At 40.3% G+C, this 17,253-nt stretch overlaps 1 protein-coding gene across 1 annotated transcript in view; it reads left to right on the top strand.

Annotated features, from left to right (window-relative positions):
• The first annotated feature begins 1,009 nt into the window (after nt 1-1,009).
• The window catches only part of LOC104948587 (uncharacterized), a 25,481-nt gene continuing 9,237 nt past the window's right edge, over nt 1,010-17,253 (top strand). Inside the window, exons 1-3 of the mRNA XM_010774789.1 lie at nt 1,010-1,513; nt 14,898-14,979; nt 15,371-15,885. Of these exons, the coding sequence (XP_010773091.1) occupies nt 1,445-1,513; nt 14,898-14,979; nt 15,371-15,885 (666 nt within the window). The 5' untranslated portion in view covers nt 1,010-1,444. The remainder of the gene's footprint in view (nt 1,514-14,897; nt 14,980-15,370; nt 15,886-17,253) is intronic.

The following is a 17,253-nucleotide window of genomic DNA, read 5'->3' as shown; positions in this document are numbered from 1 at the left end:
ACAGCTAGGAATAAGATTTATTTCAAACAAGTTGCTTAAAGAACACATAAGATGTCATGCCTTGATTAAATGGTCCATCTGTATATCATATCGTTTCTTTATATAATAAAACATTTGCTACACCATAACGATTTCTAAAGTATAATATACTTTAAATACATTTATTAACATTTGCTTTTACACTTTCAATACATGTTGTGTGTACCTTGATACTTTCCCATCACAGGGTAGATTATTTGGGATATTTATATTCCAAGAGAAAGTCAAATGGTTTAATTTAAACTTGTTAAAAGTGTGGTCTGAGATGTATTATCTTCCAAAGACAGACATTAGGCCTATACTTTATGCTTTTACATGGCCCATATTTTGAGTAGCCATAATAGAAAAAAGCACACGTGTAACTATTTTTACTAATTAGCTATGTTCTCATTATATTTCAGTGTCCCAGTTAGGAATCCTGCTTTGGACTGCACGTCCACTGAAATGAAACATAGCCATTATTTGTATTTATTTGTATAACCTGCTATAATCAATAATAATAAATAATATGATGTCATCTATACATCAATTAGACCTGTGTTTTTGATTCTATGCAAGTTGTTAAAAAGGTAATTATTTATGTGGTTTAAGATGTTTTCAATCAAGCAGGGGTATTACAAACACCTCACAGCAACTTCTAACACCTTATGAGAAGATGAAGTTAAAGTAACTTGGTTATAATGGCTTGAAATACATCTTTATCAGAAGCAGTGGATGGTTAATCTATCTAAAACATTTGTCTGCTGAAGAGGACAGACATGCTTTTATTGCATTTAAATGAATAACCCGGTATGAAAAGAGGAAGTAAACAGATAAGATAATGTGGCTTTAACTCTCAACCCTCCTCCTCAAGAGGCGAACATGACGTATTACAGCACTACAGCCAATCAGAGGGCAGTACGCTCAAGCTGGAGGAGTACTCCGTGTGTTCGTGCAGCTGGTGTGCATTTGGCTGTGTGTATGTGTGTGAGTGTGCGTGTGTGCGTGTCTGAATGCCAACAAGTTGATATTTTATTTTTTTATTTCCCAAACATTTTTTGAATTAAGCTCCGGAAGTTAGGTAGAGCTACGGCGAGTGGGGCATTTTTCAGAGGAAAAGAAAAGTACTTTCCACAACAACGGAGACTCCAATGAACTCGAAAATAAGACTATGCACAGCCTCTGAAAACAAGCCACATCTACGCAGTTTATCGAATTTCGGTGTATCATTTTTCTCGACACGAGCTAACTTGAGGCTAAACTGTGCAGCACCTCGCGCTGCAGTTTTTTGTGCTTGGCAGTCAAGTGATAGTCCCGCGTGCCTTCTTTTAAATGCGTAAAGTCGCTCATGTTAGCTAATGAAGTTGTAGTAACCGTCGTTATTAACGTTATAGTAGGGGATAAGCCATAAGCTACTCTGTAAACAATGCTAAAGACGCTGACGAAGAAGCTACGAAGACATTCCCTCAACGAGATACATCCTTTCCAACTGAAGGTGAGTTTGACAATTAGAATACTACCGCTATAGTAACATACTTTAAATGGTTGTAGTTGTCATTAGGCCCACATGCTGCACTTAAATACACATTGTAGTCAGTGGTGGAAGTACACAGTGTAGTAATACTCTGTTACAAGTAAATGTCCTGCAATAAAAAAAAAGTTTCAAGTCAAAGTAGAAAGGTATAAGCATCAACATATACTTAAAGTACCATAAGTAAAAGTACTCATAATGCAGATGTGAGTAGCCTTCTTTTACTTTTGGTACATTTCAGAATAATATATATACAGTCTATATAATATGTTTGATTTTAATAACTGATACATTTATGTGTTTATCAAAGCTGATAATGGTGCAGCTAATTTAAATGACTTTGTATACAGGGTAGGTTGTGGAGTTACTCCAGGGGTGACTAAAGTCTTATTCAAGTGTTTATTATATTTAATATCATTAATACAAATTGGCAAGGTAACTAATGCTGATGAGTGAAAGTACACCATTTACCTCTGAATTGTTGTGTGTTAGAAGTATGAAGTAGCAAAAATATGGAAATACTCAAGTGAAGTTCAATTCTCTCAAAATGTTACTAAACTTGAGTAGACTTGAGTAAATCTACCTAGTTACTTTACACCACTGCTTGCTTTTTGTCTTGTGACCTGTTCATTTGTAGGCCAGTTGAGTACACAGCTTAACATAATGGGCTCACAGATTGTAACCTTGCTTGAGGGGTTATAAAGAGTTCATTGTCACTATCTTCCTTTCTCTTTCACATAAGGCGCTTTCACACCGGAGTACTTTTCCCCGTACTTTTCCCTTTTAGTTTTAGTTACGGGGACAATAAAGTATATCGTATCGTATCGTATCGCATAGTTCCAATAGTTCCTGGGATTTTGCGTTCACACCAAAAAGAGAACTTAGTTCATGAGAACTTTTCCCCCCTTTTCAGTGCCTGCTATAGAGCAGGTACTTTCCTGGGGAGAAAAAAGTTCCAATTTCTGATTGGCTGGGCGAATTGCAAACCACGCCCCGTAAAACTCTGAAAAGTTTTGTGAAGCCGCCATTGTATTTGCTGGCATTAGCATTATTAGCATTAGCATTATCCCCGCGCACCAACGGAGAGAGACTAACTTATGGCAACACAAAAAAAAACATGGGAGCGGTGGAGTGATGAGGAGGTGTCGGCGTTCTGGCGATTTACTCCCCCAATTCCGGGGACTTCCGGCCGGGGACGCCGTGAAGTTGTTTGCGGCCTGCCAGTAAACCCAAAGCAGAAGAAGAAGAAGAAGAAGAAGAAGTGACGTCAGCGTCTTCATTTGCGTAATCTTCCCTCAGGGAACTTATTCCGGTGTGAACGCGATCTTTAGTTCCATGGGGGGTACTAAGTGCTGGGAACTAAGTACGGCAAAGTACTTGGTGTGAAAGCGGCTATAGTCAGACTCAAGACACATAGACAACACACTGTCTATAGCAACTGCCGGCCTGTGTGTTCTCATATTCAAGCATGTCTTGTTTGAAGGTATTATCTGCCTCCAAGCATCTCAACTCATTCATTACCATGTCCATGCTAGAAGGAATTTACTCCTCACGGCTTACAGGATCAAGGCAGATGTTTACAAGGAGAAACCGGAGATCCACACTGCTCTACATACACATCAGCAAACATGTGGCATGTCAACAAACTCTCCCACACATCTTACTCAAAGATCATTGACTCATCAACTCAAAAACTGTTAGTTGCGGCTGTTTGAAATAGTAAATCACCAAACGCACAATTTTTTTTAATGTTAAAAATCCTACATGCATACCTGTTAAACTAGTCTGGGTTCTCCATCTAAGGGAATATAAATGGTATAGCTTATTTAGATCTAAACACAGACTTATTTCAGTAAAAACCCTTTTATTCGACTATATTAATCCCGACCTCTACATCTTTCCCCTCCAATTTTCCAGAAGTTTTCCGCAATTGATACGACCCGCTCAGTTTGCATAATGCCTCTTTTTGGTGAGCAGAGGGGTGAATCGTATCCTGCATGGGTCACTAGCTTGCTCCATCCACAACAATATTGTGTGTCAACCAACTGTATTGTCTCGTGGCGGCCATTTTGTGCCAAAGTGCGCCCATTCAAAGGCCTGGTTGAGGATACGGGGGAAAGTGTGCCATCCCCGTTGTCTACTGTTTGTGTTTGTTGCTCTGTTCAGTGGCGAGGTTATTTCTGCTGAAAGTGGTCAGTGTGGTGGGGAATGTGAGTTTGAAGTACTGAATGGGCCTGTTGTGAATATCCTAGCCTGTCGAATAAGATGTACTGTATTACACCTGATACTGAGAGAACAATGTTTGTTGAACCAAAATATGTAAACCCGAAAAGATAATATTATTAAGTGCCTTTTATTTAGTCCTTTTTTGACCACTGTACCCTGGTTTGGAAGGCTCCAGATTCACATCCTTACAATATAATGGAGCATGTCGACTTTAAAGGGTCATTCCACTGAATCACAACTCAGGTCTTTTTTTCGTAGCGGTTCTTGTAAATGTCATCAAACAAAGGTTGGATAGCATATAGTGTCAACCCTCAGGACCACTCTGCCATTGATGGCTCAGTTATTTCAGTCCATGATTTCCCTATGGCTACTATTGACAGCGATTATTATTAGCCAATATTTCGAGGATTGATGAAGCAGAACCTTTGTTCTGGCGGATTTAGTTTAGGTATTTGATTCAGCAGAACTACTTTATATACTGTCATCCTATTCACAAGTTACTAAGGGTGTATTGGCACATATAGGTCAAGGATTGGTTTACATAGTTTTAGGAGTTACGCTGGGTGATATTTAGAAATACATTTATCACAATATTTTTTACCAAATACCTGGATATTGGTATTGTAACAATATTGTAGGGTTGACCATTGATGCCTTGACAGAATATTTACACAATAAGAATTGTGTCAAAGAATAATCAATAATCTGGATATAATGACTAAGCAGTTAATGGCAATAATATAATTGTTGAAACAATCATTTCAATTGAGAAGACTTTAGACTTTACTCTATTGCTGTCTTAAAACCAGGAAAATACAAAAGACTTGCAAAATATAAAAATAAATCTAGTGTTGAATCCTGATATCGATAAAATAATTATACATTTCCCAGTCCTCCTGGGAAATAATAGAAATACTGTATTCCATCCTAAAAACAACACTTAAAATATAACGTTATCCCAAAGGATGATATTTAGTTTCAATTGTTGACATTATTTTGAGGTTTTGCCCAGTCCTAGCAGGAACCCAGCATTCAGCTCTGCTGTTTCACTTGTGTTTGCCATGGTGGAACCTACTAGCTTGCCAATCCGCTTGCTAACTTAAGCAAATGTTGCTAGCGGCGTATGGTAAAGGTTCCTGGTGGAACTCGCAGTTTTAAAATGTGGTTCTGCATTATGTACATCGGTCTTCATACCGTGTATTCTGCGTGCGGCTGCTTGCACTGGATTGTGACAGTTCAACAATAATACACAAACTGTCAGTGCCCGACAAGTTACTCAGATAATGTTTGAGTTTAAAGTGTGCTAACTAGATAATCGAGGGCTGAACGACAATGCCAGTATATTTAAAAAGAGGCTAAAGGTCTCCAAGGCCCTGTTACACTACCTATCCTACTAATCAAGACTGCTACTACAATATAAGCCAGATCCAGTGGAGTGTGAGAGAAAGAGAACCAGCCATGGGTCTGACCCTGCGGCGTTGTGTGTTTTTCATGAGAGGGGGACTGGAGTGTGACAGTGGCCATGTCAGTGTGGAAGGACAGTGCAAAGCTGATGTGTGTGAACTGGGCAGTGTGTGTATGCTGTCACATTGCCATTGATCCAGCTTAGCAAGCTGCTCAGCGATGCGAGGGACTGACAAGGATTTCATTCAACTGTTCTTGACACACAAACACACAAGTCTTTGTCTGTCTTTGCATGTACGCACAAAAGCAGTTTTTTTCTGCCTGATGCAGTCTCACAGTGCATCAACTCTCTGAATGTGATCAAGTGGGCTGCAATTACTTCATAGTCTTGATTTTGGGAAATCTTAACATTAAGATAAACCTGCCGAATTATAAGAACTGACATGTAAATGTTTCTCTCTGTCACATTTACACATATTTTCTGAGAAAGACTACCTGATTTCAATCAAGGATTTGTAAGAAAGAGAGTGGAAAAATGCCCTTTAAAAGTAACTATTATTTTTTTAGGCTCTGTTTTCTCTTCAGTTTTCACTTTCTTTAAATTATGGAATATTGGAAATAATTGAATGTTTTATTTCAACAAGGAATTTATTGTATTTTAGCATGTACTGATAGCAACATGTTTTGCGTTGCATCAGTGATAAGCATAACAATTCTAAAACATATAATCACTTTGGTTAGTTTTCAGACCTCTAAATTAGTTTTCTCAAATCCTCACATCAAACACAATTGGAATATTTGTCATGCAAAGTTTTGTATGTGTATTACATTTGGAAGTCTATAACAGATGTATAGTATGTGGAAGCAGCATAGAGGGCCAAACTTGTGTTGAGCTTACAACATCTCCAGATACATGGTGTGTTTCATTGTGAGTGTGATCCTAACTAATAACCATGTGGGGAGAAGGGTGTGACTGAGTGTCGTCCTGAGAGAGCAATTCAATGTGTTCCTGTGCTACATGTATACATCGTGTGCTTTCTCTTCTGCAAGTAGTCCTTTATCTTGCAGCATAAACATGTGACTTGCATGTATTTTATTCATTGTGTTGTGCTTTTGCAGATTAGGTGTTTATCTTTTGAGGTGTTCTGGGAAAAAAACATCTGGGAAGTCAGTATCAGTGCTTTGCAGGGATTATACTATGAGGCAGCATATCCAGGTCAGAGTGGTGCAATCCTGGTTTATCCACAGTATTATAGAGGACGTGGAAAAAAACAATGAGTAACTGGAAGTCACAATAACACGTCTTGCATCAGTTTAGGTGCTGACATTTATTTCCTTGTTTATCAACTAAATTAATAAATCAATCAAACTTTATTTGTTTAGCACCTTTCATACAGGTTATCACAGTTCAAAGTGCAGAACAAGTGTAGGCCATTAAAATAACAATGCACGCAAGTAGGGGTGCACAATTTAGAAAAATTATGTATCTGCGATTATTTTTGGCTGATATTGCCACTGAATGGTTCACAACATTGGGGGATTTATCACTTTTTCACCATAATTATTATTTAAAAATGTATTAAAATGATTATTATATTATGAATATTTTCCTTCCTGCAATAGATTTTTCACTAGTCCAAATTGCGATTTTGATACAATTTTGATTAATGGTTCAGCCCTACACACAAACAATCTGAGATACAAACTAGATTCATTAAAGGTCCCATGTCATGGCCATTTCTACTGATCATAATTCTATTGTTGAGGTCTACTAGAATAGATTTCCAAACTCACATTGGTTTCTCATACAGCATCTCTGTATGGTATGTGTATTCACTCTCTGTCCTAAACGGCTTGTTGTGAGCCCACTGTGCTCTGATTGGTCAGCTCGCCCACTCTGTTCTGATGAGTCCATCACCGGTACAGCGGAACATCAGTGATTATGTGTTACAATGGCGTTTGTTAGCAACCAGAAAATGACACCAGTAATGACAGTCAGATGAGAATGCTGCGTGGGGTCTGGGTGCCGTGTTGGCGGGACGTTGCGCGCCTCGCTGCTGCGAGGAGCGGACAGTGTGAGCTGGGTTCATTTCCTGCGTGGGATCTGCGATACAGCGAGACATCGCGAATGGACGCGGGAAGGGGAGGGGGGGGTTGCTGAGGGGGCTGCAGCACCCCCATCTGCGAGGCTCCACTAGCACCCCCCCTCCCCACAGAGGGTGAAAAGAGAGGCTGCAGCACAGGCAGTAGAGGAAAATAAAGAGCTTTTTGAACATTAAAGCATGGAGACATGTCACAGTAGAGGCACTACATACAAATATGAACCTGAAAATGAGTTTAACAGTGCCCCTTTAAGGGTTGGGAAAGCACTGTAATCCTGTCTAACCATAAACTGAACGTCACTTAAACTCACTCTAATATTTGCTGTATGAACAATGCAATAACCATATCAGATGTGGCTCACTAAAAAACGCATGCAAATTGTTTGTCTATCTCTCACACGCTCACACTGCATAGATGTTCGTTGTAAGAAGATATCCTTACATTCTGTTATCAGATAACTGTGAGAAATCAAATGTTATGACCCCTCCCTCTGAGGCTGTACAACATTATTAAGAGTTATAAACACACATTTACAGTATGTTCAGTCTTTGGGTGTCACTCGCAGACGAGATTTGCATTGTTGAATGTTCTATAGACTGTCGACTGACATGCTTTGCATATTTAGTCAGATGGTGTGCTCAAGTGTTGCCTAGTATTAAAGTGATAAAAGTGAATCTATTTGCTTTTGAAGTAAGTAAGTCACTGAAAGTAGAAGTCTGGCTCTAAAACACACAAAAGTTGTTGTTCTTTACAGTCAACACATTCACTTAAAAACATAACATAGCAAAAACAACAGGACAGAAACAGACTATGGCACACGAAAGAAATAAAAAAGCAGCAGCAGTCACACACTTGTTTCTGAACCAAATGTCAGAGCTTATTCTGTTATATTTATAACCACCATAACACTTTAAACTACCAATTCTGTTTAATGTGAAATGTTATTGGGGACCAGTCCCTAACAAAATTATCAATAGTTTCTGTTAACAAGTGGTTATGTCTCCTATGGCAAAATAAATAGGTTGATGACGTAAAAGGGTTTCAACAGGCCAATTTTAAAATACCCAAAAATAACATTTATTTCATTTTTTAAACCAGTAAGACCGTTGTATTCATACAAACACTTCTATTTAAGTGGATTTAGTGCTTTTTCACCAAGATGAATCGGATGTGTCCTTAAAACATGTCATGTGGTACAACTACGATTTATCCCCAAAAAATCCTTAACATGCATAACATTTTCTACAAGCTGTTAGTAATTAAGTGTTCAGAAACAAATCTTGTCAAAAGTGATCTTAATTTTTTGTATATCGATGCAGCTGTTGCCTAGATAAAGAAAGTTAGTTGGCATATTTTTCCTGTAAAACTGAATTTTTTATATACTGTATTTTTTAAATGTAATACAGTTAATGCAATAATTGGTTGCACTACATGATAGGTGGTGGCTCCAAAATACATCTATCTACATTTTTCAAACCATGCTTGGATATTTTGGGTGTCTTCATCCAGCCTATGTCTAATACTGTGACTCTTAGATCATACAAAGATAGGGAGAATTTCAAAGTGAGTATATTTCAATAGATACTAAACATGTACACACAGGTAGGACAGCATATTCTGACGGAGCCTGAACCACATTGAAGTATTGTCCAAGCGAGCTACACATGTGCTACATTTCTCTTGTTCCCTGATCCATCAACAACCTGTGAGACGGTCCCTAATGGAAGAGAAAGGCCAAAATCGTTACTGTCAGCTTATATTTTTCTCCAATTGCATGGACAATGATTGCTCTGTCGAGGAACTTCCGACTCACGGGTCAAGACAAGCAGAAATTAAAGCTGCGTAGCTCTAAAAGGTTAAACGTGTATGGAAAACTAGTCATAATCCAGATGATCTCAGTAAGCCTGAACACAGAGTTAAACGTCTCAAGCTAAACTCATGACATGAGAGGTATGCACTGCCACCGTCACTTCAGTCTCAGTATACTGCAGCATTACTTTTTACAGTATTTCAGCTGTTTTATGGATGCCTCCCGACTATCATTTTCTGGAGTGCACGTTGAAACTGAAGCCCTGAGCCGGACACATGCCAAAATACATTTCCTTCCCACAGTTATTCCTCAGTGTTATTTTCCTACAGAGTTCATAAACTGACGCGAGCTTGAGACTCCTCGAGAGCCAAGGTTTTTCTTCTTGTACGCTGTAATGTGTCCCACAGCTCATGTACAATTCAAAAACAAGAAACCTACCCCTAGCACTATCCAAACACGTTAAAGTAGTATCAACGTGTGATCTTACTCTGAGAAATTGGAAGATGGAAGAATCTTTTTTTATAATTCTTTTTGAGGTTTTCCCTTTCCAGTAACGCCTGAAACACTTAAATTGTAGTCCTTTGTTTACTTCGGTAGCATAGTGACATCACTACGTAACACCTGCCCTTCTATTGGCGAGCTGTCCAACACATTGTACGTGACTAAGGAGCGGAACATCTCTAAGCAATTGACCAATCACAAAAGAGCCGGCCAGCTAACCAACCGGAGCAGACTGGGCTGTGGTTTCAGACAGAGGGTGAAAAGAGTAAGCATGTGTACAAAATACAAATATGAAGCCCCTAATAGGGCTAATAGGGCCCCTTTAAGTAGATAAGCATTACTAAATTGTAAAAGTACTCTCTTACAAGTAAAAGTCCTGCATTTAAATTCTTAATAAAATAAAAGTTGGCATCAAAGTAAACTAAAAGTACCAAAAGTTAATGTACTTACATCATTATGATTATTGATGCATTAATGTGTTAATCACAGCTGGTGAAAGTGGAGCGAATTTGTATTACTTTGTAAACTGTCAGAGAATATCTAAACCTAAAATGATAAGTTGATTTATATTTGGTTTAAGCTAATATTCTGAATCTGTAAAGAAGTAGTTGTCAGATAAAGGAACATATAGTGGAGTAGATGAAATGAAAATAATCGTAGACAATTACCTCAATTGCATTTAAGTACAGTACTTGAGTAAATGTACTTCATTACATTTCACCACTGGCTACATGTATATCCCTACTTTGCTATTCCTGCTTTATAATATGCTTTGATCGACCACAATACTGTATGAGAAGACTTTTTGAAATTTTTAGCATTATTTTTGCTATTTTGGTAACTATTCTTATGTAATTCATGCCATGTCAAATCATAAAACTTACATAATATGATGAATATCTACATTTAACTACATACATTTTATTGGATCCTACGCAGACATTTAGAAAAATCTGAAATACAGTGGAGTTGATGATGATAGGCAATACTTTTTACGTTTTGTTTTTATATACAGTAATGTGACATTTAAAATGTAAAAAAGTAGGGACAGCTACGAGATGTAGCCTTCTGATTTGTATTTCACCATAAAACTGTGAAAAGCCTTTGTAATTACAGATTGGAATTCCCACTTAACTGGCTTCTCTTATTGGGCTCTAAGGCCCTGGCTCCTTTCTCCCTTTCTCCCTTTTCCCTCTCTCAGAAAGAAAGGAAGTGTGTGAGAGTGTGCGTGTGTGTATTAGAGAGTAGAAGGGAGGACACTGTATGTTTGTGTGGATGTATGTGTGCAAAGCGCACACACACGCACGCAAAAGCACAGATGGCAGCTGCTCAGCGAGGCCTCGCAGTGGTAATTACTGAGTGTGAGGCGCATTACTTAACTCTTAGCGTTGCAGCCTGCAGGGTTTCTGTATTGTTGCTTCTGGTGGAGACAGACGAGGGATTGATTTTAAAGAGACATACTGCTTCAGGTTGTGGGAAAAGAGAGCAGCCCCGGCATAACTGTAACTCAACTCTTCCTGCCTTTTGTGACTCAAAGTATGCAAGTAGTGCAACTGTATAAATGACCAAGCAACAATTATTTTTTGACAGTTGTCATGTAATAGACAAACTGACGATGCTTATGTTACATTCGAAGGTTATGTATGTGAACCAAGAAATTATAAAGAAGGATTTCACTTTGTTTAAGTTAGACGGCACAATTTGGATTATTTTTTACTTATTGCAATTGCGATATGCTTCACAATATTAGAGGGATGTCACTCCCCACCTGCCTGAAACGCCCTGATTTAACTACTTTGTATACTTCTGTAACAAAGTGACATCACTATATAACACTCATGCTTCTTTTGGCCAGTGCTCTGACACTGACATCTAAAGTCCCTTACACACCAAGCCGATTTCGGCCGTCGATAGATGTCGGGCCGTCGATGAGCGTCGTATCGCCCTACTCAGATTGGTGTGTCTTGGTCTGTCCCGCCCCGTCGTGTCTTTTCGGCCGTGCCGACACCTTCCGTCGCCGTTTTGACATGTTGAATCGGGAGTCGATAAAAGGCCGTTGGCTAAAGAAATCACTCTGATTGGCTGTTCAGCTTAGCAAATCAGTGCATGAGAAGCGAAACGGAAGTGAGGGACCCAAACAAACTATTAACCTCTTCTACACCGCACCCTAGATACCGGGGGGGAAAACGCGTCATCTGCAGGAAACAGCGTCTGAGGGCATCTTAATATTCAATAAACTATGAATGTTTTATATCCATGTAACGGGAAGAAACTCAGCTAACTGAATTTTATTTTGTATTTATTTTTTTAAACCCACAAAGCTAGCGCTGAGCCTATGAATTAGCCACGAGCGAAAAATGCTAACGGCGTGTTGCACAGAAACTCACTCATAACTAGGGTTGCAAAGGGGCGGAAGGTTTCCGGTAAATTTCGGGAACGTTTCCATGGGAAGTTAAGCTGGGGAATTTTGGAAATATTCGATGCAAAATTAAACAAAAAAACATGACATTTCAACAGATCTTTTTTTTAAAACATTTTTTTTTTAAGTAGAACTGAACAAGTTTTAATTATTTTATCGAACAATTATTTGTTTCATTGAAGAACGAAAACAGGAATGTTGAGTTAAATGTTACTCAACCCCACTCATTAAAAAATGAACAAAAATGCACCCCCTATCCAAAGATCCCCACAAAGTCCAATTCAAAATGTTAAATGAAAAGAGCCCTTCTCCCTCCACAAAGTCCCATTAAACATGCAAATCTTCCTTCAGGCAATCCTCTGCATTTTTGCTAAACCCTTTCAGTCAATGGGCTCTTCCTGGGCCTCATCAACATCCAACTCTGAGGCTTCCTCTTCAGTGTCACTGTACAGCCTTGTTGAGGATGGCTCTGTGTCAGGCTCAAAGAGCCTTAGGTTTGCCCGAATGCCAACCAGTTTTTCCACTCTCACATTTGTGAGCCTGTTGCGAACCTTTGTGTGGTCTCAATAGCCATGCAGTAAGCAGTGTGCTATGGCATGGATATTCAAGTGTACCGTAATTTTCGGACTATAAGCCGCGCCTTTTTTCCCATTTTTCGACGCTGCGGTTTATATAACGGTGCGGCTAATCTATGGATTTTTACAGCTAACGGCCAATAGGGGACCTCCTAAATCTATGGATTTTACAGGTTACAGTCCACCACCATTAACTCTATGGGCTCTATGGCCGGTCCGCGCCCCCCACCTTTAAGCGGCGGGCTCCAGCAGGAAAAGCTGGAGGCCGGAAAAGAGTGAGATAAAAGTGAAACCGAGAGTGGTACGAGAGACAGAACGAGAGCAAGACAGACAGACATTACGAGAGCGAGACAGTTTGTCCCCGTACCACTGGTTGAAAACCACTGCTGTAGGTCACTGCCGGTACGTGCGCTGGGAGCGCACCGTTTAAGTTTGAAAGTTGAAAAGTTTGTGTGTCTGAAACGCTATGTGATACAGTACAGTTTACACAGCACAGTACATGTTCTGTAGCTACTATTGCACTAAATGGTAACACTTGAATACGTTATGCAAATATGCAACTTGTTTGTTGAAATGTTAATAAATGGGAGCTTCCTCAAACAGCCATCTCTTTCCCGACAATCCCCTCTGTGCACGAACCCTTACATATGGTAATTAAACATTAAAACACCTGCGGCTTATAGTCCAGTGCGGCTTATATATGTACACATCATTCAATTTAGCTGCTGCGGCTTATATTCAGGTGCGCCTTATAGTCCGAAAATTACAGTACTTGAATGGCATCTGTTTGTTTTAGTCAAGATTATGCCAAAATATACTTTCCCCAACTGTATTTAAGTTCCCTATGAAGAGCCAACCTTAAATTTAGAAAATTCCCAGTTTATTCCCATAAATTCCCGTTAATTCCCGTGGAAAGTTTCCACCTTTGAAAATTCCCGGAATTTTGCAACCCTACTCATAACACCCTTATAACCTATCGTAGCTGCACGTCCAACCCATCGATATGATCGTGAGATGACACAGAATCGATGGGTACATACACCATCACTCCATGATAAGAACTCGCGAAGATATGAACAAGAACAGATATCAAAACATGGCGCTAGGTAGCTAAAATCGGCAACATGGCTCACCTTGGTCGTAGTCTGGTCAAAAGTGGTCTTCAATGGCATTAAAACGATAAAAATGCTGCTGAAGTTAATTCATAGGTTAATCCAATGTGTCTGTGTCCCTTTGAAATGATTTCTGATAATCCATAAGCAATAAACCTGCTTTTCCGTTTCCAGATGTCAGAGCGAGAGATAGGTTCACTCTGAAGCAAACCTGCATGCGCAAAGCCCCCACCTTCTTTTTTTACCATGTGTGTGTATGAGGAAATTCCCCTTAAATTCTATTGGCTCTAACAGTCAAAAAGAGAGAGAGAGAAACGGTAAAACCCCTATTTCCACCCAAATCACCTCAGAGGTGGAGTTTGTTTTGCTAAACCTCTCTAAAAAGGTCAAATGTCACTTGCTTTGCAGTCTCAATCTTGACACAGGGTACTTATTATATGTTGTACTTTGGATTCCTAAAGCTTTTAGTCTACCTTACCATCATCCAAGGGTAGTTTTCACTATAAGTAAAAAATTAGAGAGAGTTATTGCCACTCAGGCATGCGCAGTTCGTACGTGCAAATTGGCCGTTGGCTGAAGTCTTTGCGGTGTGTTCCAGTGTGAAACATGGCCAAGACACAGGAGACGTGAGGCGACGTTCCGTCGGGACGTGTTCTTTGGTGTCAGTTCGGTGTGTAAAGACCTTAAGCAGTTGACCAATCACAAAAGAGCCGGCCAGCTAACCAATCAGAGCCGACTGACCTCTTGTTTCAGACAGAGGGTGAAAAGAGGTGTTGCAGTATGGGCAGTATGAGAAAAATAAAGAGCTTTTTGAACTTAAAGCATGGAAACATGTCACAGTAGAAGCACAAAATACAAATATGAAACCTGAAAATGTGCAGAATATGGCCCCTTTAATACAAATGTTATCCTCCAACAAATATTGTGCTTCCTGCAATTTGAATATAATGCTAGTCCATATTGTAATTTTGATAAAAAATGTTGATCAATTGCGCAATCCTAATATTTTTAATTGTTAAGGTTTTACTCTTTACATTGTTTGCTGCATACTGACATTTTCCATTGCAAATTTGACCTTTTAAAAGAGAACAAATACTATTCTTTTGGAATGTTTTTTCACTCTTTTACCAATGTAAATGCTCAGATCTGAGGCATATTTAACCTTCAGTATAAACTCATTCCTTTTGTTTTCTTCCAGATTTCTTACCATGGCAGTGGAGAGGGAGGGGAGAGTGACGACTCAGAGGGGGAGAACCAGGAGCTTGCACAGATTGACAGAGGTAAGAACCCTCTGTCAACCGAATACCTTTCTGTCGTAAGTAGATGAAGGTCCTCCCCATCACCTGATCATTCTCACACATTCTAGTCAGAATGGTTCAAGGCAACAAATAATAGAGTGGTGCAGGAATGAGTCCTAAAACCTGAAAATTAGTTAGCATTTGTCTACTTAAAAGTCAAAGTTTTTTTCGTTAGATGCCTCATATAATTTGAAAATAGAAAACATCCCATTGCTTTTGGTCAAGGAAGCCCTTGTGATGCTAACTCACGGGTCAGTCTACAAAGATATGTCAGTCCTGCACCACTCTATATGAAATTATAGAGCATTTCCTATCTTTTGCAACCACGTATCTACCTTCTCCTTTGACACTTCCTGTTTATCAACTCCTCTAGAGAGACGGAGAAATTGCGCCCTCACTCCCTTGGCCACCAGCCAGCAGCACAACCAGGGTCCCCTCTCTCCGTCTCGGTTACGACGCCTTCGCCTCCTTTTAGATGCCAATCTGGATCGCCACTCGTCAGAGGAAGAGCTGGAGCGAATCAGCTGCGGCGACAACAGGAAGTGGGTGTCGGCGCTTCCCCAGCGGCATGGCGACCACCACAGCAGCACCTCCAGCGACGAGGAGGTGCGGGAGGTCTTCGGCTGCGGGTCGCCGGCCGCCACAGCCCGGCCCCTGGTGGAGTCCAACGCCTGCCTGGCAGCCTCCCCCAGCCCCGTACTCTTCAGCTCCAGTCCACCACGTAGCCTCAAGCCGCCCCCCATGCGCTTTCAGCTGCAGGTGGTGCAGCCGGTGGTTCGACCAATCATTTTGACCCATTTTGAGCAATCAGCACCTTACAGGAAGTATCGGCACAGTTACGGCGGGGAGGCCGGGAGGCCCAGTCTGGATCTGGAGAAAATGCAACAGGTTAGATACCTCATGACTTTTCTTTTCTTCTTCAAGCACCTGCCTCAAGATCCTTACAATGTAATTGACAGAATTTGACAAGCTTTTTTGAGGGCATTTGAACTTGGCATTACATTATTACCATATTAATAACTTAATAACATGAAACGGGTAGGTCAAAAGTCCAATGATGTCCCTTATAAAAGGTTATAAAAGTACCACACTTTTAAATTACTTTTATAATTAAAAAACTATAATAAAAACAGCTGTTTTAAAAATGAATTACACAATGATGTACGCAAGATACTTGCAGAAAGTAGTACCCCATCATTTTATTGGATTATGTTATAGTGATGTCATCCTTGTAGCCCATTTAATTTTCTACCCCCAAATACTTGAAGACCATCATGGGATGCCTTTGTTCAAATCTAAAAGCCAATTTAATTCAATCACATTTTTAGCGACACATTATTGCCTTTAATTTAAATTACCGTAACAATACATGGATTCCACTGAAAACCAAACAGCAGATGAGCCTCACACCACCCTCCCCAAACGACCCAAACAGTTAATGTCAGCCTGAGGATTTGTTCCAAAAATACAATGGTGTATTACTAATACTACTAACCGGCTACCCTCCACACACATGGCCACACAAATGTGCACGCTTGCACGAGCAAACAAAGTCTTCCCTCTCCAAAGCCAGGGCGCGCGTACCACGGTGGTCTTGCTGGAGAGGGATGAAGGAGAGGGAGGCACGGACGGCAGATGTCCGCCCTCGTTTCTCACAAAGGCTGGCAAGCTAGGGGAAATGACGGAGGGGTGGAGGCAGAAGGAGAGGATTAAATACACAACAGAAAAAATACAACCGCTAATGAGACATGGGGAAGCTGGTCCGCTAATCATTAAAATCCAATACACTTGTTGGCCCACACCGTGTGTGTGTGTGTGTGTGTGTGTGTGTGTGTGTGTGTGTGTGTGTGTGTGTGTGTGTGTGTGTGTGTGTGTGTGTGTGTGTGTGTGTGTGTGTGTGTGTGTGTGTGTGTGTTTGCAGAGATAGAAACTGCAGGTTTCAGGAGTCCATATGTCCATGGGGGTTTTAGAGGGAAAGAACAGATGATGAGAGACAGCGGGCAGCAATGAGATGGGTGAAGAGGGAAAAAAGAGGAAGAGCGTGTGGTGTGTGTGTGTGTGTGTGTGGGGCTGGAGTCCGCGTCTATCATCCTGCCTGTCTTTTTGTGTCTGCATGTGCGCATCCTCCTGTCTGCGAGTGTGTCGCTGTATTAGTGTGTGTCTGTATGTGTGAGAGTGTGTGCACACTCAGTCAAGTGGATGCGCATTGTCAGCATCTATCTATGTGCCCACGATCATGTGTTGTGATTGGAGCAC

This window comes from Notothenia coriiceps, unplaced genomic scaffold (assembly GCF_000735185.1).
Source record: "Notothenia coriiceps isolate Sejong01 unplaced genomic scaffold, NC01 NC01_scaffold00014632, whole genome shotgun sequence".
Taxonomy (NCBI): domain Eukaryota; kingdom Metazoa; phylum Chordata; class Actinopteri; order Perciformes; family Nototheniidae; genus Notothenia; species Notothenia coriiceps.
Note: the sequence above shows the minus strand (reverse complement) of the source record. Positions and strands in the feature narration are given on the sequence as shown.